Source organism: Bos indicus x Bos taurus, chromosome 22 (assembly GCF_003369695.1).
Source record: "Bos indicus x Bos taurus breed Angus x Brahman F1 hybrid chromosome 22, Bos_hybrid_MaternalHap_v2.0, whole genome shotgun sequence".
Lineage (NCBI taxonomy): Eukaryota > Metazoa > Chordata > Mammalia > Artiodactyla > Bovidae > Bos > Bos indicus x Bos taurus.
Window position 1 is genome coordinate 31,919,981 of NC_040097.1, and position 22,215 is coordinate 31,942,195.

A 22,215-nucleotide genomic window follows, 5' to 3' on the forward strand; every position below is an offset into this window, starting at 1 on the left:
GTGGGAGTCTGATGTGTGTCGGGCATCGTTTCACACATGGGATTACAGTTGTTTATTTTTCTTTAAACTTTCCCCTATTTTCTTTTTTTTTAAATATAGTTCATACTTACTTTAATTTTATAGTTCATAACTATGTATAATCTTACTGCAGTAAGGGCAAATTCTACAGAGATTCACAGGCCAATCACATTAGGCATTACTAGGACATTCAAAAACTACCTCCTGTATTGATGTACCTCATATATGGATGCAACTTCACTTATCTTATAAGTTTGAGTTTTTTTTACAGCTTAAGATTATTTGCTATTTTAGATGCAGCAGTGTTCTTAAAGGCAACAGATGCCCTGGATATTCTCTAGAAGCAGAACCCACTGAGGGACAGCCCTGACAACCTGAACTTCTCCCACTGCTCAAGGCTATCATGGCATCTCCATGGACACAGAAATAACTTTCCCCTATTTTCAAAATTCTCCACAATAAACATTTAGTAATTTACCAAAATTCAGATATTCCTGACTACATAGCTAACCCTTGAAATACTGACAAAGAATGTGAAAAATTTTTAATTCTTATTTCAATCTTCTTTACCTTGTATTTTTGAACAATAGACAAGCAACATTTGGATCAGGTGATTCTAGAAAATCACATGTGAGGCAGTTTTAGGCATTCTTTCAAAGTTTATGTTTTCATTGTAAGTCTTATTCAAACTATTTTTGCAGTGTGCTATGTGACAAATAAGCTAACAGATAACTAGGCTACTGGCAGCTGACACTCTAGAACCAAAAGTACATTAAAACCATCCTGCCCCCAACAATGTATACTATTACTCCAAGGACATATTTGATCCCGTGTATTCCTACTAAATCACCATAGGTGACTGCAGCATCATAGCCAAGAAGCTTGGGAAGCATGCACTTTTTTTTCTTCTCTGTTTTACATCTCTTACACTGACTGCTCTTTCTCTCAAGTTGCCAAGCACTTATCCAAGAGCTATGAGCAAAGGAAAGAGCTGGTCCATCTTCAGACAGTCGCACAACCACTGGCTAGAAGGGGACTCAATGTACCTGCCTCCCTGTGGGGTTGTAGCTAGCTGTGGGCTAGTTACACAACACATGGGCCTAAAAAATTGTTCAGACCTAAATCCAAAAGAATCATTTCTGCTCCAAGGCACTGCAGATGAGTGACCATTTTCCGCCAGTTCACTGCCTGGCCCGGAGAACAAAAAAGCAGGTACCTTGCATAATAACCACAGTAACTAATTTCACTGCAGTGATACACTAACAGACCTCTCTGATGAGTTAAGGATTCTCTATGCTCACCTGGTCCTCAGTGAAGCCAACTCTGTCCATGGAGGAAAGACTTTTGACACCAAGATTTCTCTAAGAGTTTTAAACCAGTGAAGGGACTTCAAAACTAGAAATACAGCACATAAATGGACAAGTTCCATGCACGTTTCACTTCTGGGAAAATGACTATCTAATGACAACAGAGAAACACAACACCACCACCAACAAACACATGATAGTAACAATCAGGTGGGCAGTAAACAGTGTTTAACACAGTCTCTGGCTATGCATTCTCCAGCATTCCTTTAATGGGAATGTAAACTAAGAACAATATGCTTTCCTGTTCTGGGCAGATGTGGCATCTCAGGTTAATACATCTTAAACCAGAGACAAGATTGAACTGTTCTAAGTTAGAATCCATTGGCTATCTGAGATCCTCCTATTAGCTGACCAGGTTTGACCATAATCATTCAGTGACAGGCCAGCTCATGGTTGAAGGCTCTTAAGAAATGGCTCCCATCTCTAGGAGATTAGAAGAATAGTGGATATGTTTACTGGCTAAAAGCCAGCATAGAAAAAATAATATAAATTGCTAACTCTATACAGTAAGAGCAGAATTTCTTTTCAACTCTTGGTACATTATAGCTATGATATGACTGTGTTTTCTGGGTATAGTTCTGTCCTTTAAAGTTTTGAACCATACATAACAAGAAGTCAAAAAGAGTAAAGGAGAAAGAAATGGTGATTCAAAACATCTGAAAGAAAGCACTGGTTGGCCTTCATTTGTAAGAGCATCTCAAAATAAAACCCAACATGGCTATCATCTTAAAATGGGTAACTTAGTAGATGCCTGGCTAGAATTCTGGGATTTTGATGAGACCATATTATGAGGAGGGATAATTTATGAGTTATCTTTAACATTAATTTTCAGAGATCACTGGACCATAAAAAGGGATGACAGAAGAACTATATCAAAGTGATCAAAATGAAGAGAATCAAAGTGTGGGAATTTGCTTCAATGTCAGGCTCTGTTAGAAAGTAGCATAAAGTCCTTAACAACACAAACATGAGTTAGTTTAACTTTATGAAAGCTTCTCAGTTATTAAATTACATATGTGTTATTAAAATTCTACATGTTATCTGTATAGCCACAAATGAAATCAGCAAAAGCAAACACATACTTTATAAATGTTCCCTTTGCCTAGAAAGCACAAACCTCAACCCAAACCTAATTTTCCATCAAGTCTCAACATGGGCCATGCTTCCTTAGGAACTGGCTGCCAACTAACTGCCCAACCCCACCCTCCTCCACCCAAGCTAGTTTGGGTTCTTTCAAAATGCCTGTCACACTGTCTGTTAATTAATAGCTACCCACCAAGTACTCTCTATATACTGCATCATTTAACCCTACTAGTTTGGTGCTTTCTTGCTCATTTCATAAAAGAGGAAACTGAGGCTCAACCGAAGGTGTTAGCCAAGCTCACAGCTAGGAAACAACAGCCATGATGAACATAGGTATGTCTGCGTCCCAGCCACTACATAATACATAGTGTCACTATTTATCACCTTCTGTGGCAAACCTCTTGATGGGAAAGAACACAGCTTTTCATTTGTCTTCCAGAGTCTAAAACAATGTCTGGCAAACGGTAGGATCCTGTTCAGTAAAGGCAGCTTGCTAATGTAACCCAGAGTACACAAAACTTAAGTTTAAAACCACTTGGTCAGATTGCTCAGTTAACTTGTACTAGTTATAACACCTTTGTGATCTGTACCCAAAAGTCAAGGTGTCCTGACAGATGTGTGGTACACAACATGTTTGCCTTCCCTTTTTATTTCTATTCCCAACAAGAAAAGGATGTAGCTGTGCCAACTTTCTCGTACCACCACACCATCTGAAGTTCAAATAATGAATTTAACCCAAGGCTGCTTTTTGCCTTTTCTGCTCTAACAGTCTCTGCTAGATTCGCTGGTTTGAAAGGACAGCCTTGACATTCACTCTGTGCTCCTCTTTAAGTCACCTGTCAAAGCCAGCAGTTGTGTCAGTGTAGAAATACATGGCCTGATGTCATCAAAATTACATAATGGCAGCATGACTAATTTCCATTTCTTTAGACAGTTAAGAGTGAGGCATCCAAGTTCAAGGTAAAACATTAAAAAAAAAAAAAACCCATCCACACAGTAAGTATAAAAGTAGACAGGTCAAGAAGCTGAACATGCATGGAGAAAAAGCTCTTAGAACAGCTGCGATCTAGAGCTCAATTTTTTAAAAAATCCATAAGCATCTAAAACTTAATTATGCAGATAAAATTGCATTTCAACTATTCTGCCATGAATATGGCATGGATCTCAATGCCTGGTACCTCAATTTAAAATAAACTCTTTGTATTGCTGCTTTAATTAATATTATACTTCATTTTTCCCAGTAGATATTAGTATGAAAAGTTCTGACTTTTTTTTTTTTTTTGCAATTAGCTTAGTTTCAAATTGGGAAAACTGAGACTGGACATGCAGTCAGAGAGAAGAAACATGCAGGAAGAAAGACCGGATTAAACATGCAGTCAGAGAGAAGAAACATACAGGAAGAAAGACCGGATTTCTCAAATGGCGTGTAAATGGGAAGAACAAACCTGGTCTGACCAGATTTACAAGTCCCTTTTGGTGACATCAGAAAATTAAGTAGAAAGAGAGGTAAGGGATCTGGGCTTTGTTGTGTTTGGATTTTCTAAGTTTCTGGTCATAGTCATTTAGAGAATACAGGACCTCTACCTCCTCCCCAGACCTCATCTTGGAAGCTACACTGGATGAGACTGAACCTAAACTGTGATGGAAGGAACGGACACCTGGTACAAGGCCTCACTGCAGCTGAACACGGGCTTGCTAAGTCGCTTCAGTCATGTCTGACTTTTTGAGACCCCATGGACATAGCCCGCCAGGCTTCTCTGTCCATGAGATTTCCAGGCAAGAATACTGGAGTGGGTTGCCATGTCGTCCTCCAGGGGATCTTCCCAACCCAGGGATGGAACCTGTGTCTCCTGCTGTTCCTACACTGCAGGAACAATGGGTCCATCTCATCCTATAGGGGGAGAGAAACGTGACAGGATGCCCATCAATGCTGGCCACTCTTTAGGATGGAAGGCAGCCAAAGACCTTGGCTCACTTGGAAAGGGCTCTCCTCCAACCCCAAATACAGTTGATCTTTGAACAATGACAGGGTTAATCTGGCCTTTGTATCTACAGTTCTACCCCATCCACAGATTCAACCAACCATGGACAGTGGGGCGCTACAGTATTTTCCACTGAAGAAAAAAATTCACCTGTAAGAGGACCTGAAAGCATCAGTCGCTCAGTCGCGTCCAACTGTTTGCAACCCCAAGGACAGTAGCCCACCAGGCTCCTCTGTCCATGGACTTCTCCAGGAAAGAAAACTGGAGTGGGTAGCCATTCCCTTCTTCAGGGGATCTTCCTGATCCAGGGATCAAACCTGGGTCTTCCACACTGCAGACAGATTCTTTACTATCTCAGCCACCAAGGAAGCCCATAAAAGGACCTGCCCAAGTTCAAAGTCAAGCTTGTTCAAGGGTCAACTTCATATGTACTTATAGCAAGGAGAGGCAAATTTTTTCTCTAAAGAGCCAGAGAGTAAATATTTTGCTTTGCAGGCCACATGATCTGTTGCAACTACTCAACTCTGCCATTATATCACAAAAGCAGCCATAAACAACACCCCAGTGAATGAGGACGACTATGTTCCAATAAAGCTTCATTTATGGGCACTAAAATTTGAAGTTCATATAATTTATGTGTGTCATGAAATGCTATTTTTGTTTTGATTTTTTTTCAACATTTGAAGATGTTAAGATATTATCTTAAGGGACTATTTCTCCTTTGTATATTGTAAATACTTATATTTTGTACTTTTGTCTTATCATTCCTGTGACACAATAAACTCAAGAGTCAAAGCCAAGTCATATATATCCTCATAATTCTTTCCTGATTCTCCTTTAATGTCTTGTACCGAGAAGGGATTTGATTTGTGTCTGTTGAATAAACATATGCTTGGTCATTATTTTTCAGTATTAATTTCTATTTAAAGGAACCCTAAATTGCAAAAATATAATTCTTCCATGATTTCCAGATAACATACAAGTATTTATTATTCAATATACATCATCTGGGCTTCCCTGGTGGCTCAGACAGTAAAGAATTCGCCTGCAACGCAGGAGACCTGGGTTTGATCCCTGGGTTGGGAAGATACCCTGGAGGAGGACATGGCAACCCACTCCAGTATTTTTTCTTGGAGAATCCCATGGACAGAGGAGCCTGGGGGCTACAGTCCATGAGGTCACAAAGTGTCAGACAAAACTGAATGACTAAGCACAGCACATACTTCATCTAGGTCTCAATATTACCATGCCACAGGACTTTCACTCTTTAGGGTAAATAAAATATTTTCTCTTTGTTCTCCCAAATTTGTCTTAAATATATACATTTTTATACCTTTATCTTCTTAAAGAAAGTTTATAGTTACTTCCTTAAAAATTCAGATTAAAAAAAATCTCAAAATTGACTTTAGATTTATTAAAAGAGTCACTAAACATAGAATTTTTTTAAGCCGTAATATCAATCCACGTAACTAACCTCCTGGGGTTCTTTTCCATTGCTCAGATCAGAAACTGTAGAAATTAACAAAAAATCTTATATAAATGGTATAGGAAATACCATGTAGACTTAAATGTAAATAACATGTAGATTTAAATTTAAATATTTAAAAGATAAGCAGTATATCTTGAGCTATTACCCACCCATAAGATACTTTAAGTGATTTTTTTGGGGGGAGCAGAATAACCACAAGATCTTAATCAGTTATGGCAATTAAAAGCAATTTATTATTTGTAAACCATACAGGAAATGCTGCCCCCTAGAGAATATTTTTGGATTAGGAAATGGCAACCCACTCCAGTATTCTTGCCTGGAGAATCCCAGGGACAGAGGAGCCTGGTGGGCTGCCACCTATGCGGTCACACAGAGTTGGACACAACTGAAGCGACTTAGCAGAGAATATTTTAAGAGAACAAAGAACGCTTTATACAAATGCAAACCAGTAATTTCCAGGCAAGCAATCTAAAAAAATTTCAGTGATTAACAATATTTAATGATGAATAAGATACTTAGAGGAAATATGTGTCTATGGAGTTGATCAGAATTTTATTTTCTTCCCTTTAATGTTCATGCTCATATACAATACCCTTCCTTCCATACAAAAGTATATGTATAAACCCAAAAATGCTGTGAGGATAAATAATATAGATAGGCAATAAGAATGTGCCAATTTAAGATTGGGAACATGGATTTAGGCTCTGAGGAAGTGATGGAAGTAAAAGAAGTTTGCTCTGCCTTGTCGAAGAATCCCAGAAGAGCAAGGCAGAAGACTGGCACATGGGGACTTCCCAGGGGAATCCTCTCCTTCACAGGTTCCAGCTGTAGTTCACACTCGCCAGGGCTCCAAAGTCCCTCCTTTCTTAGGCTGGTTGGCATGTAAGGAAGCAGTCAGCAAAAGCAGATACCAACACAACTTCAAATATCCAATCTGAATTCCATGCTATTGAAATTAACTGAAAGCACTACAGTTGTTCCATTCTTCAAAATGTTTTAACTGTGACAGGGAATTGACCAAGAAAGGGAAAGTTCAAGAACAATTTAGAATGAAGAGGGAAACAGCAAGAAATATCATCTCCTGACTGGAGAGCAGGAGATTAAGTGATCATATTAGGGAAGCAGAGAAATCAATTCTGGAGACCAGTTGACTCAAGTAAAACTGTCAACTAATTTTAGAGGCTGTAGGGTAATAGTGAAGAACAGAGAAACCTGGTGTGCTAAAGTCCATGGGGTCGCAAACAGTCAGACACGACTTAGCAACTGAACAACAAGGGCAAGTCTCAGGGTCAGAGAGCCTATCAATTCCCAAGTTTCACTGATGAAACAGATGCTCATCTATAAAATGTCTCATGCCCCTCACTCACAATATTTAGAATACTTCCCTCCACCCTGCTATGCAATACTACCAGTCCTTGAAGTCCCAATTCAAATCTCCAGTCCCGAATGAAGCTTTCTCTGATCCCTAACGAAATATCACCTCTCCCTGTTTTGAAACCGCTCACTCAGCATTTCCTGTAAGGTGCTTACCACTGTCTGCTCTGTCTTTAATGTTTGTGATGGACATCTTAGCTCCCTTATTCATGAAGATGTTCCCCAAATACAGTCCGTGAACCTAATTCAGCTTTCTGCTGCTCTTCATATGGGCACTTTGTACATAATAAATAGCTTTATAGTAGGTGCTGACAAATACCTACTGAATGAATAAGTTAACAGATGAACACACTAACCAATGAACAAGTACTTTAGAGCGACGGGAAACTGAGGAGGAGCCTAGAATCAGAAGTCAAACAAGGCAGAAGCTCCCCTCTGCAGGAAATGACGTGTCATACGTGACTTAAAGCTCAGCCAGTTTTCCTGGCTTTATATTATCATCCACTGTATTTCTCCTTTGAACTACTTATTACAAGATGTAATTTTTAAAAAACCTGATAGCTGTGCTATTCCAGGACCCCAATAGAATTTTAAGTTCTCCCAGTGCAAGTCATGTCCCACCTGCTTACTCCAAGATCTCCAGACCCAGCTCAGCATCTTCGCATAGCAAGTGCTCAACAAATACTTGTTGAATAACCCTCAAAATCATTTCATATAAGGCCCATAAGAAAGAACAATTAAAAGGTCTAATAGTTCTTTAAAATGTCCATAATTGAGAACCCACAAAAATTAAGTACAGATAAATGTAAACATCAAAAACTAGTGATTTTTCTTCTAGTTTTCAAGTTAGGATAATTTTTAAAATTCAATAAAAAGAAGCTGGGATGTCTCTGGTAGCCCAGTGGCTAAGACCTCGAGCTCCCAATGCAGGGGACCTGGGTTCAAGTCCTGCTTGGGGAACTGGATCCCACATGCTACAATGCTGCACAGTCATATTAATTAATTAATTATTTTTAAAAAGAAGCATTTGGATACTGGACTAAAGAGAAATGAAACGCTAAAAATAAACTCATCTTCCAGGTTGCATGAGGTCTCAGAGCTCACACAATACACTTGCCATAGTTCTGTTTCTTAAACAACCATTTGCCTTAAAGGAAAAGATCAGCCCTAAGCCACTTACTATGGCTCTTTTCTTTCACATGGATTGTGCTATTATATCTATTCACAGAAGAGGTTAGTGAAGCTGTCATTTCAGTCATTTCTGAAAAAGTGATTAGCCCAGTAAGACTAATATGTAAGGGCTATTAATTACATGAAATAATGCCAGCTTTTACTTGGTAACAATAACTAATCGCCAGAAGGCTATTTCTTAGGTTATAGTCTGCCCACAGAACTACCAGACATCAGATCTCAAATGTTCACAGAAGGGTAGGTTTCTTGTTAGACCTAAAAACAAAACAGAACCTGAAATAATAACTTCAAACATGCATTTTTACTAGCCAAAAATTTTATATAATGGTCTGAACAAAGAGTACTATGTTTTCTAAAAGATGGTGAATAAATTTAAATTGAAAACACAGATATATAGGGGTTAAGACCCCAGATTCTTTTTAAAAAATAACTTTTTATAAAGGAAGATCACAACATGTACAAAGAGAAAAAATAGGGTGGTGAACCCCCAAGTACTCATTACCCAGCTTCAGCAAGGACCAACTCATGGCCAGCCTTGTCTCCACACCCTCCCACTTTCCGCCAACCCACTGTGGATTATTGTAAAGTCAATCCCAGTTTCATAAAATTTCCTTTACTATAACTATTTCAATACTTCAAAGGGCACAGACCTAAGAGTCAGGCAGACCCAGCGTCCAATCCAGGCTCCACCAACTCCTAGCTGAGTGAGCCTGGGCAACTGGACTGAACTTCCTTGAGACTGTCTTCTTCTATCCATGAGATGGAGACTGACATCCCGACTTCTCAGGAAGACAGTGTGGATATAATGAGGAACTGAGCCTCGTGCTGGCACACAGAAAGGAGTCACCAAGGTGCTGTGGCTAGAACGATCACTGTGCTAGCACATTAAGACAGGGCTCTGTGGCTCATTTCCAGTGCGGCTCACAGAGGACAAAATAGACATCAAGTATTTCCATATTTTAAGAAGGGATGCTTAACCCTCTGTTGCTAAACTCGTAAGACACTAGCCAAAAACCTGGTATGTCACCTCTGGACCAATATTCACCTCCTGGAATTTAAGGGTATCATGGTCCAGAAAATCTCTTCGGATAAGACTGTTGGGGTACTATGGGATTTCTACCATCATTCATGAGGAAGGGAAAAAGGTGCTCTCCTGTCTCTTGGTTTTTCTTAAACCAAGAGAAAGGAGATTTCAAAGGGGGGACCTTGGAGAGCATAAGATACCTGTCCTGGAAACTGTGGGGCACAAAGACTGTTGTCTGACCCCAAACTGATAAAAGGCCCCCATAGAGAAGCAGGCAGGAGCAGCCTGTGGCTGAGTAGAGAGTAGCTCTGGAAGAAAGCAAGGTTCCCGCAGCAGGGTAAGGGCCCCCTCCCCACTGCTGGCTTCCCAACCTGAGGCAAGCCCAAGCTGGGGAAGGGAAGATTTATATTTTTAATCAAGTTCAAAGGGAACATTTTAAGTACTGAAATGAGACTTCTCTTATAATCTAAAGCAATATAAAAAGTTATAGAATATTTATCATATAGGATATATGTGTGTGATGTGATATTTATAGGATATATATTCCATCCATAAGCAATAAAAGAAACACTCCACAGAAAGAGCTTGAAGTGGGAACAGGGAGAAAAAATTAAGTTTTTTCCCTTTTACCCCTTGATGTTTAGCCCTTTCAATCTAACAGTTACATGATATGCTCAATAACCATACAAGAATGTGGAAGAAGAATAAAGAATGCCTTTAGAAAGATGAATGAAACACAGATAGTAGAATAAACAGTAAGTTGTATAAACAATGTATAATCAAGTACTCAGGTCATTTATAAAAGCAATAAAATTTCTTAAGACATACTAGAACACTGCTCTCTTTTAATTCCTTTTTATCATTGATTTTCAGTGAATAATGGCAGCTAAGTGATACTTCCATGAAGGATTCTTCTTAATCTTCTCAAAAGAATGAAGGAAGAAGTAAAAATTGCTAAAGATACAGGAACAGAGGGGGAAAACATGGAATGATCATGTGCCCCAAGATTATAGATTCAGACAGAGGAATTCCACATGCAAGACCCGACATTAAGCACTAAAATGACACTTGAAAGCACAAAGTAGGTTTTCTTCTCTTACAAGAATTTGAGCTATCCGTACAGCAACAGTGAGAGATGAATGTACAGTCTTCCAGGGGTGGGGAAGGTATAGCAGAGAGAATGTAAAGTTGAAAACAGCCAAAGGCCCAGAGAAGAATTTTGTAAGGCCTCTGTGAAGTCAGGTAAAGCAAATTCATGGCTCTTTAAAAACTTAGCTCTCAGTCAATCTGTAGATTCTGATACCAGCCTTCCTTCCTTGGTTTCGGAAACGTGTTTCACGTAAGATTTGCATTTCTTCTGGGGAGAGAGTTATTTATTACTTTCAACTATGAAAGCATGACACTGACCTTCAGAATAAAAGTGTGATGGCTTTTTTGATTATAAGTAGGCACGAATTCATTCTTGGAAAACGTTAAATGCCAAACCAGCGCTACCTGCACTTAAACTATAAGGTGTCTGAACAACTGAGACTCTTCAATGGTATTAATGGCATCCGGGTGGCACCGACCTGTATGAACAAAGGCGTCAACCCTCATCCAGAGCTTGCCATCCCCATAGTTTAGGGCATGAACTCTAGACAACCTAGCTCTCTGTTTCAGCACTAACTAGCCACAACCCAAACAAGCCACAGAACATACTGTGCATGGTTTATACAGGGTTGGGATTCATTTTCAGCATGCTACCTCGGGTTTTCTGTTGCTATCACAACACAGCTGATAAGCCTTTTTTTGTAGATAGATAATAATGGAAACTTAAGTCGAAATTTTCAATTCCGACCTACTAAAACTGAGGAATTGACTACAGTGTAAGTCAAGGCAATCAAATTTGTTTTTGATTATGAATCACACAACTGCTTACTTTTCAAATAAAAACCCAGAGAACTAGATTATTTCGCAGAATAAAATAACAAGAGGGTGTGTGTGTGTGTGTGTGTGTGTGTGCGCGTGTGCATGCACATGCATGCTCATCCGTGCATGTGCACACGCACATGGGGGTTTTGCAAGTTTTCCATCTCAAAGCCATGATATAACAAGAAAATCACAGCTGCATTCTCACTGTTTAAATCTATGAATAATGTGCAGATAATCTAGCATGACTTCAATAAGAAATTAACTGTGACATGTACTCAAATTCAACAATCAGTCATTTATAGTAGATTGACTTTTCAAGATAATTTTTGCAGTTCAAAAAAAATATCTTGGGGACTTGCCTGGAGGTCCAGTGGTTAACACTCGCCTTCCAATAAAGGGAGTATGGATCTGATCCCTGGTCAGGGAGCTAGGATCCCACATGCCTCAGGGCCAAAACACCAAAACATAAAACAAAAGCAATATAGTAACAATTTCAACAAAGACTTTAAAAATGGTCCACACCAAAAATATCTTAAAAAAAATATCTTAGAAGGTAAAAAGAAAGAATATCCAAAAAAAAAACAAACAAACAAAACAGTGTGTTTCCCCAGAAGACAGATTCCTCAAAGGCAGTAGCTCTTCTGTTCTATAATCAACAATCCTTTAAAATAAAATACTGCTAGTCTAAACCAGTAGGATGAATTTAAAAAGATCTTTCACTTAACTATGATTCATTTTTACGATTATTATCTATTTTAAAAGAATCTACTTCAAAGATGACTTTTCCCCCCAGGGCAGGAAAACTATGGGTCACACAGAAGTCAAAGAAAAACCTAGATAAATCCTAGGAGGGAGAAAACAGTACAGATGTGATTATTCCCATTAAGCCTAATGATATAAAGGAACGAACTTCTTCCTTTCTCCTTCTTAACCTCAAGTCTGAAAATTAAACCTCCAGAAGCACTGTTATCTAAAGACAAAGAAATAATGAGACTCCCTAAAAAAAAATATAAGAAATGACCATAAAGTATACCAAGTGAGTTTTAATAAAAATGAACTAATACATACAAATGGATGTTGTCCCATTAAAAAAGTCATTACCTTGGAAAATATATACTTAATCCAGTGATGCTGTTATAGGCACTTAGGAATTTGTTTCAGAGCTTAGAATTTTCCACATCCTTAAAAATAGCAAACATTTGTCTTTTGGGGTTTGATTTAGCAGTAATCAAGTAACCAGAGTAGCTGAACTTTCTCTGGAGAACCTTTCCTGATCTGCCAAATCCAGGTTCTGTGCCCCTCCTAGGATGACTGTCCTTCCTCCAACAGAGAACTTTTCACTCACCGCTGGAATTGTTTACTTACTTACCATTGGTCACCTTGGCAAAACTGTAAACTTCACAGGAGCAGGGAACTTACTTATTAATTTACTCGCAACCCTAAAATAAAGCCTAGAAAATTACAGGCATCTGTATGACACAGAAATACTGAATGATACAATCTACTATATACAAGATGTTTTGGAACACTGTCTGTATTTACCCTCCCCACTCTCGAACTCTAAAAAAAGTACCACACCTGTCTGTATGATTATATACCTATAGAGAGAGACAATTACTTTATATAATACCTGAGAGGAAGAGTGTTTGGATTGAATGATTTTCATTACTTATTTTTGTAAAGGAAGAAAAGTAAAAATCAATGACTACATCCTCACAGACTAAAAACATTTAACTTTTCACTCTCAAATTTGCAAGCATAACATCTTACCTAGCTGCAATATCTTTATAGTGTCTCTGTAGGTTTTCATCACCAGCTTAAAATGGCGGTACAGTGGATAACACAAAACTCTTCTTCCAAAAGACACCAGGATTTCATGAACGTTAGTCCAAGTCTGTGAAGTATCATTTACATGAATAATCATTTCCATATTACACAAAACAAAAGCACCACAACAAAATGTAAAACTATTCTCAATTAAAAACCAAGTCTGAGTCAACATGAAGCCAAGTGGAAGATAAATACAGTGCCATACAGTGAGACTCTTTCTGTAAACTTATAATAAAATTTTTATCTCGGCCTTTGTAATTCCTCATACTTTATCAACATATCACAAGTGCTCCTTAAAAATCACATTCATAGCAGGAAAGTTTTTAAAGTCTTTTAAGAATTACCACTATGAATGTGAAACACATGGTACTAACAAAATACAGATGCGCATAAAATGCATCTCTAAATGATACATGTTTCATGTTTTTGTCCTTTAGGACCATTCGAGATAATACAGATGAAAAATGCAGAACTCTTTATTGCAACGTGTTCAGAGTTCCCTTCTTTCCTCTCTCTCTTTGTTTTTCTGCTTTGGGCATGAGTAATACATGGCATTTACTTCAGTAATCTACTTTCACTTATCAAAGCGAAAACTACCCATTTCTGTGAAAAGGCTTTATCTTGAATGGTATCAAACTGATGCCATCAGCAATGTAAAACTTAATGAAAACACATTTTCTACAAAATTGTTTTTTAATTGGGTTTTGATTTAAAATGTATAAAAATGTTAACCTGCAAATAAAACTTAACATATAACATTAAAGGAGTACAACATTTCCATGTATATTCACCTTTAATAAATGAGTGATCTGATTAAGAATACTGAGTACTCAACAAAGAATAGTTGATATAATATAAAAAACAATGGTGAACTTCTAAAAAATTCTGGCAAAAACTAAATACTTATAAAAGTTTGACAGAGCTGGTTATATGTATGACAATAGCAAGTTATCTAAAAAACAATTAAAAATGTCAAAATAAAATCATAAATCGATGAACTTTTTCATGCAGATTTTAATAACTAAACTATGAAATGATCTAGTCACCAACTACTTTGTTTTCAATACTGGAATAATTACTGTGAGTATCACAAAAGCCGATTTATCCACTATATGCTGATTGTGGAAATACACAGAACCCAAGAGGAGTCCAGAGAAAAGCACTTTTCCATCTTAAATATGCATATGAATTCCTGGAGATCTTGCTATAGAGTCTAGCTCAGAGGGTCTGCTCTGTGATTCTGTTTTTTCAACAAGCTCCCAGCAGAGGATACTGGTCAGGCAGTTGGTTCATGGACATTCTTGGAGTAGTAAGATTCTCTGCTAAAGTGAAGTGTTTCAGTTCCTGTTTTTATCTTACCTATTATTTGAACAGATGTAGGGTATTTTGGAAGTTTGGAGACAATGTCTGTTATGGGAAGATGTATGCCAATATATGCCAACTTACATATAGGCCTTATCTATTATTTGAACAAAGTGATGCCATGAAACAACTTTGATTTTCCAACTGAAAATGTACACTATTTAGGATTCAAACTGGGGTGGGGAGGAAACAGAAACAAAACTAGTTGCCTTAATAGACGATGCAGTTATCAATTGTCTTAAATAAACACTTTTTTAAAGCTTCTGTTTTGATGGACAACAGCATGTTCAAAACTAGTAAATTTAAAGACACCATCCTTTGCCATTTGAAATATAAACAAGTGCTTTCTAGAAAACAGACACAAAAACAAATATGGCTATATTAGAAGAGTTATGAGATCTAAACATACTAATTGTAGAAACCTAGGATAAATTATTTAAGCTATATAACCTATGTTTCTTCATCTGTAAAACACCAGTAATACTTATCTCACAGACTTACTGCAAGGTTAGGTGAAGTAATGTATATAAAAGGCTTAGCACAGTCTCTGGTGGTAAGTGACAGTTAACAGTATTATCACCTAGGTTTGCTGCCTGTCTTTGAGCTCTGAGCCCCAATATATGCCAATTTATATACAGGCCTCAAATTTGACTCAGCATCTTCCCATAACAATGTCCCCATCACTTCTTCAAACTTCGAAGATAACCCTACACTTGGCCTTCTTTATGTACTATGATTAGCGTAAGAGTAACAGATAAAAGCAGAATTTCATTTAAAAACATAGGGAAAAAAAAACTAGTACAATAAAGTTACCACTTTTCAGTCCAGGTTCGATGCATGAGACAGGGCGCTCAGGGCCGGTGCACTGGGATGGCCCTGAGGGATGGGATGGGGAGGGAGGTTCAGGATGGGGGACACATGTACACCCATGGCTGATTCATGTCAATGTATGGCAAAAACCACTACAATATTGTAAAGTAATTAGCCTCCAGTTAAAATAAATTAGTTAATTTGCAAAAAAAAAAAAAAGTCAAAGAATTGCTTAAATTACCACAAATGAACTAATAACAACAAAATGTAACTCTGAATAAACAAAATCTAAACAACTGCAACTGAAAACTGTACCTCAAACCAGCACAGCGTTGGGCTCAATTTTCTGATATTCCATGCAGATTCAACCTTTATTTGTTATGAAGAAAAGGATAGTGTCATATGAGAGGTAAAGTCATTTAGAAAGAAAACAACTATATCCACTTATTCAACTAGTATATGAATAGTATTGACATGTGTAAAACCTAAGAAGTGTCTATGGCTTTGCTGATGTCAAGGTGATCAAACGCCAAGTCTCTACTTTCTTCAGAATTTTATAAAGTGAAGCTTTTGCACTGGTAAGAGTACCAGAACACAAGAGCACATAAGCAAGAGCTTTGAAACTAAAGAAAAGCAATGCATGCTCAATTTCTGTCCTTCTCAACTAGGTTACTTACCTCCCAAATATTTCACAAACAATCTACGAAAAGACTCAAAGATAATGTTAAAGTACCCTCTGTGGCATTTAAAAAGCTGCTGAAGAATCTGGCTTTTCAGAGAAGGTCTGCAAGAATAAGTACATTCTAGAGAAGACCTTGAAGTTTGCAAGACTTTGTGATTTCAAATATATGAATCTAAGAATGAAAAATGCAAAATTTTATTGGGCATAACTAAACACTCTCACTCATCTTCTCAAGCAATATGAAGCTATTTTTTCTGTCAAAGAAAACATTTTCTCTGACTATGGTGTTCTAAGTAGGTGAGTGGAACAAAATCCATTTTCAGTTATAGTATGCACTTAATACACTCATTAATATTCATTTTGGAGTCAAATACAAATCTCAAAAGTCACCTTTGAAATTTTCAGAATCCCAACAGCAAAAAAACTTGACACATATCAAATCCTTATCCCAATATTATGCTAATACTATGATGTTAAGTAGGCGAGAAAAGCAGGTTAAATAATAGTACATACATTACAACCCAATATAAATACATATGTGTGATGAAAGAAGCCGAGAAGAGAAACATTTCCTTGTAACAATGGCTACCTTTGATAGCTGAGATGACAGGAAATTTTAATTATTTTCTTCCTGTATTTTCCTTTACAATGATATGAATTATTTGTGTAATCTAAAAAGGAGGGGGGAGGGATACGATAGGGGTAGGAGATGAACTATTATGTACAAAATAAATAAGATACAAGAATACAGTGTACAGCACAAGGAAATATAAGTAAAATATATAAAAATACTGAATCACTACATTGTAAACGTGAAATATTGTAAATCAACTTTATGCCAATTTAAAGAATTTTTTAATTTAATAAATAAATTAAAAACAGGGAAGCATATGCACACCTCAAGTATAACCCCTTGAGCAAAAATTATTATCAATAGATACAGGGACACATTAACTGGAAAGATTTTTTTTCTGGCTTTCCAGCCTTTTGAAAAAAACATATATATACGATCAGAGATACAGGTGAGAAAGAAATTCAGCTCTTCATTTACAGAATCAAGTGTGGTATAAGAAGAGATACAATACAATTGTATATATTTCTTTAAAAGATCATTTTAAAAAGTAAGATCATCCTTTCTTTACAAAAAGATTTACTTTTGCAATAGGATTTCACTGAATAGCAAACAGATACAATTCAGGTTTTTAAAATGTGATTTACATACAATTTTTCAGAAGTACAAATACTATTTAAATTGAGGGACACCTGCAGATAAATGCTCACATTCCTTTTTGTACAAAATACTATACCTTACATCTGTTAATAGACAGCTCAGAGAAAGACTAGAAATGGTAAAGTTTACCCCTTTCCAATGTCAGGTGTCATGTGGCAACAGGTGTCTCATTTGGTCACTTCATCTCCTAAAAGAGATGAGAGCCCAGGATATCCTTCTTCCCTACCTTCAGCTTTACTTCCCCACTCTGCTATTGAGTGAGACTAATGCCAAGAGAGAAGAAAAAAAAGACCAAATAAAAGCATTATGCTGGGGCTTCCATGGTGGCTCAGTGCGTAAGAATCCGCCTGCCAATGCAGGGGACACAGGTTCAATGCCTAGTCCGGGAAGATCCCACATGCCTTGAGCAACTAAGCCCATGTGCCACAACTACTGAGCCTGTGCTCTAGAGCCCGCAAGCCGCAACTACTGAGCCCATGCACCCTGGAACCCGTGCTCCGAAACAAGAGGTCACTCCAGTGAAAAGGCTGCATACCTCAAGAGAGTAGCCCCTGCTTGCCACAACTAGAGAAAAGCTTGTGCAGCAATGAAGACCCAGCACAATCAAAAATGAATAAATGAACAAATCTTTAAAAAGCATTATGCTTTCATGCTGGCATCCATCACCAACAGACCTGTGCACCTCAGTTCGGACTGTCCCCAAATAAACACTCATGACCTTAATACAGTTTACTCTGTACAACAGTCTATGCCAACGTTCACAGACACACACGCACTTACATTCCTCTCTCCTTCGGTGACACGGGTCTCATAGCAATATGCCAGAAGGATATCAATCAAACTGTAGTACACCTGACGATGGGCTTTCTTGTCCAGCAGGTAAGATTTATTAACAAATTTTCGCAGCTGATATTTCTCTTCTTCAGAAAAAGATACTAGAAGAAAATGCATTTAAAACTTAGATGTTTCATTCTGTTTGGTAAAACCCCCACTGCAGACAGATTTGTCAAAATTAGAACTTTAATTATAGAAACTGAAATAAAAATTCTTAAACTCTGGACATGGAAACAACTTTTTAATTAGACTTCACAATTTTTTTAAGAGCTATGTATTTGTTCAAATTCTAGTAGGGCTAAAAAAAAAAGAAAAAAAATGTCTAAACAATATCTATTCCTTATATCCAGACCCCTCCCACATACTGTGTTTTTTTTTTTTTTTGCTACACAGTTCTGTACTCAAGACAGCAAAATGACAACTCTGTTGTCAACAACAACAACAACAACTCTGACAATTACTCAATTGACTTTAAAAATAAGATAATTATATTTTGATAACAGAAAACATGTGAAACACTCTGTAAATATTATTTCGAAGTATTCCCATGTATTAGTCAATTTTAAGGGCATATTATTTTTCAAAATATCATTTATACAAAGTTTTACATAAATATGCAAATTTGATTATACCACACATACTAAACTGGTTGGAAGAGGATGTTTCCTTTTCTTCTTCTGCTTGGCACCCTTTATCCTCATCAATAACTTTTTCCGTGTTAAAAAAAATCTAGTATATGTCACTTCATATTTTTCTTTACAACCATAGGACACACAAACATGTATACAAGGGAGTTGATATCTTTTCCTCCCCAGAGAATCAGATTATTTTTTTCCATCTAGCCAGTCTAACTCAATGACACCTCCAGGAAATCTCCCCAAGTCACTTGGTACTTAGCTAATTTTGTGAAGGAGTAGAATATTCCATGGTGTGGTATGCTCTATCCAACCACTCCCCCTACTGATGGGCATTCACTCTGCTTCCAACTTTATGCCACTGCTAATGATGCTGCAGTAAATGTCATATCATATGTCACTGGATAATGGAGGCCTTATTTCCATAAAACAGATCCCCAACAGTAGACTTACTGGGTCAAAAAATTTATCTGTTTTTAAGAGATACTTTATTTAAGGGCTACATCTCTCCTTTGTAATGGTCATGGACAGAAGTTCCCTTCCCTAAGCATATCTCTTGCTTGCTCCCAGCCATAAATGCTTTTTTAAAAACCATTTTCAGTTTAATGGATATGAAAGGACTGTGGTAAGAAAAATTCTAAAATAACCTCCAATAAGACATCACTTGAGTGTGGGCAGGAACTGTGACTTGATTCTATTCAAAAGAATACGGCAACAGTGATAGGACAGTTACTGTTACGATTATTATGACTATGTTCTGATATTGGCAGAGACTCTCCCGCCAATCGCCAATCGTGAAGAAATAAGACGTCATGTCATGAGGGGGCCACGTGGCAGGGAACTGTGGGATCCTCTAATATCTGAGAGTGATGCCCCGGCTGAAAGCCAACAAGAACATGGGGGTCTCAGTTCTATAGTTGCAGGAATCAAGTTCTGCCAACCATCATGTGAGCTTAGAAAAGAACTCTGAGCTTCAGAAAGGAATACAGCTGCAAACATCTATTTTTTGAAAATGAAAAGATGGCCATATTTGTCTCCAGCCTTCCAAGACCCCTAGCAGAGGACCACACCTCAGCTTCTAAGCATCTAGATAAACTATTAAGTATCTAGATATATTATTACCTCTATGTCAGTGTCATCAATCTCTTCCCTTACAAATTAATTCTTCATTCTCCTTCCATGCCCCATAAGAAGACCACTTTCAAATTCACTTTAAAAGTTGTTCAACTCAGTCATGAGGAACATTTAGCTTCCAGAACCACTGAATATCAAAGTATTGCCAAAATAACTTTAAAGCCTTTTTTCCAGGTTTCAGAATTGTCCATTATATGCAGGTCAGGACAGGCTAAACTGCTGTAACAGACAGACCCAAAATACACTGAAGTTTCTCTCTCACACTACTACTCAGAGTGAACAGTCCAGGACAGGTGGGTATCAGGGTCTCCATACCTGTCTCCTGACCCATGAAAACAGCCAAATCAGAACTCTGTTTCTGATCTGTGGTAACTTGGAATGCAAAAAGAGGAAACTAATACAGTGACATATCACTGTTACGTCAGTTAGCATTTCTCTAACTGCTAAACTCCAAACATTATTTCATAGATTTGTTTGGCAACTTGGATCTGCTCTCCTATAAATTACCCATATGTTTTGCCCAGTTATTTTCTGGATGGCTTGTCAAATATTTAAGAACTTGTCTATTATGGATTCAAACCCGAGTCATCTCTCCAAATCTACTGCATCTCTACTGACTCTGTTCAGAGGATCTTAGGTCATTGAATTATTTATGTCTGTGTGTAGTCCAATATGTCTATCTTTTTTTTTTTTTTAAACCAGATTGTGAATTTATAGCCTTCAATAAGGTTTCTCCAACTCCTGAATTGTCCATGGAGTCTCTCAGCTTTTCTTTAAGAGTTACCGTTTCCTCTTTTAAATTTAAATCTATAATCTATCTGAAAATTACTTTTTTGTATTTTCAGATTTTGGTTAATTACAGATGAGGAGTTAATTGTGCCCGCACAGTCTGCTCAGTAAGCCATCTTTTCTACTGTATTGAACCACCAACTTTATCAAATAGATCTGCTGCTTTTCTTGCTAAATACTACTTCCAAGCACTTTAGGTTTTTGTCACCTGCAAATACAATATTTTTCCCATTCCCAATAAATTATCAACAGAAGAGAGAGACACTATCTCTTTTAAATATCAGTCACCTTACCAATGGAGAAGGCAATGGCACCCCACTCCAGTACTCTTGCCTGGAAAATCCATGGACAGAGGAGCCTGGTAGGCTGCAGTCCATGGGGTCGCTAAGAGTCGGACACAACTGAGCGACTTCACTTTCACTTTTCTCTTTCATGCATTGGAGAAGGAAATGGCAACCCACTCCAGTATTCTTGCCTGGAGAATCCCACGGTCAGAGAAGCTTGGTGGGTTATAGTCCACAGGCTCACAAAGAGTTGGACAGGGTGGAAGCAACTTAGCACACACACACATATAGGCATATAAAATGTACATACAGACAGACCCAAAATACAGTGGCTTCAGTAAGACAGAAGTTTCTCACACTACTACTAGGAGTGAACAGTCCAGAACGGGTGAGTATCAGCATTTCCACTATATGACTTCCATCTATGGTATAAGATGCTGTTTCAGGTTAAAATTTTCCAACCAATGGCAAAGTGGAAGAAGAAGAGGATGACAAACACCTTTTTCTAAGGAATTGATCCAGAAAGTGCACACAGCACTTTCACTCACTTCCTATCATCGAGGACTTAAGTCTTACAAACACATCCAGGGGCAAAGAAAGGCAGGAAACTTGGCCACTAGCTGAGAGGGCATGAGCTCAGTTTTAACTCAGGAAGCCTCTTCTTAGTGGAGAAGAGTTAATAAAAGCCACGTGTTTTTGACACCTTCTCAGAAACCAAAAATTATTAAACCACCTTTTTAGTATTCCCAAGTCACTCTCTTAATAGCTAGTTAAGTCCCAGCCTTTCTGTCTCTGCTCAACAAAAGACTGCCCTTCTGTTCATCACAACTGGGCAAAAGCCTGAAGGAAAAGAATATGATTACTCCCGCATAATGGTCCCTTTTCACATATCGTTTTCATGTCTATACTCTCAGGAGCCTTAAGTTTAACATGGCTTCTTTTTGCTGTAAGGTTTCCTTCCAGCAGTTTTTTGCAGTCTGTTCTCTTGGGAAAAAAATCTTAAATACCCTTACATGAAATTACTAGAAGCAATATTCCTTTACTTACTAAAATACCGTTAGTACTAAAAAAAAAAAAAAAAGACAGGATATGACATAAAATACACTATTTTTTTCAGCCAAAAATGGACAACGAGGAAGAAATGGACAAATTCTTAGAAAAGTACAACTTTCCAAAACTCGACCA

The 22,215-nt window shown here is 37.6% G+C and overlaps 1 protein-coding gene across 2 annotated transcripts in view; it reads right to left on the bottom strand.

The window, feature by feature from the left end:
* The window catches only part of SHQ1 (SHQ1, H/ACA ribonucleoprotein assembly factor), a 104,367-nt gene that overhangs the window by 50,057 nt on the left and 32,095 nt on the right, over positions 1–22,215 (bottom strand). For both annotated transcript variants that reach the window (XM_027522592.1, XM_027522593.1), the window contains 3 exons: positions 18,135–18,289; positions 15,757–15,810; positions 13,210–13,333 (listed from right to left, as the gene is read on the bottom strand). In XM_027522592.1, coding sequence (XP_027378393.1) covers positions 13,210–13,333; positions 15,757–15,810; positions 18,135–18,289 — 333 coding nt within the window. The remainder of the gene's footprint in view (positions 1–13,209; positions 13,334–15,756; positions 15,811–18,134; positions 18,290–22,215) is intronic.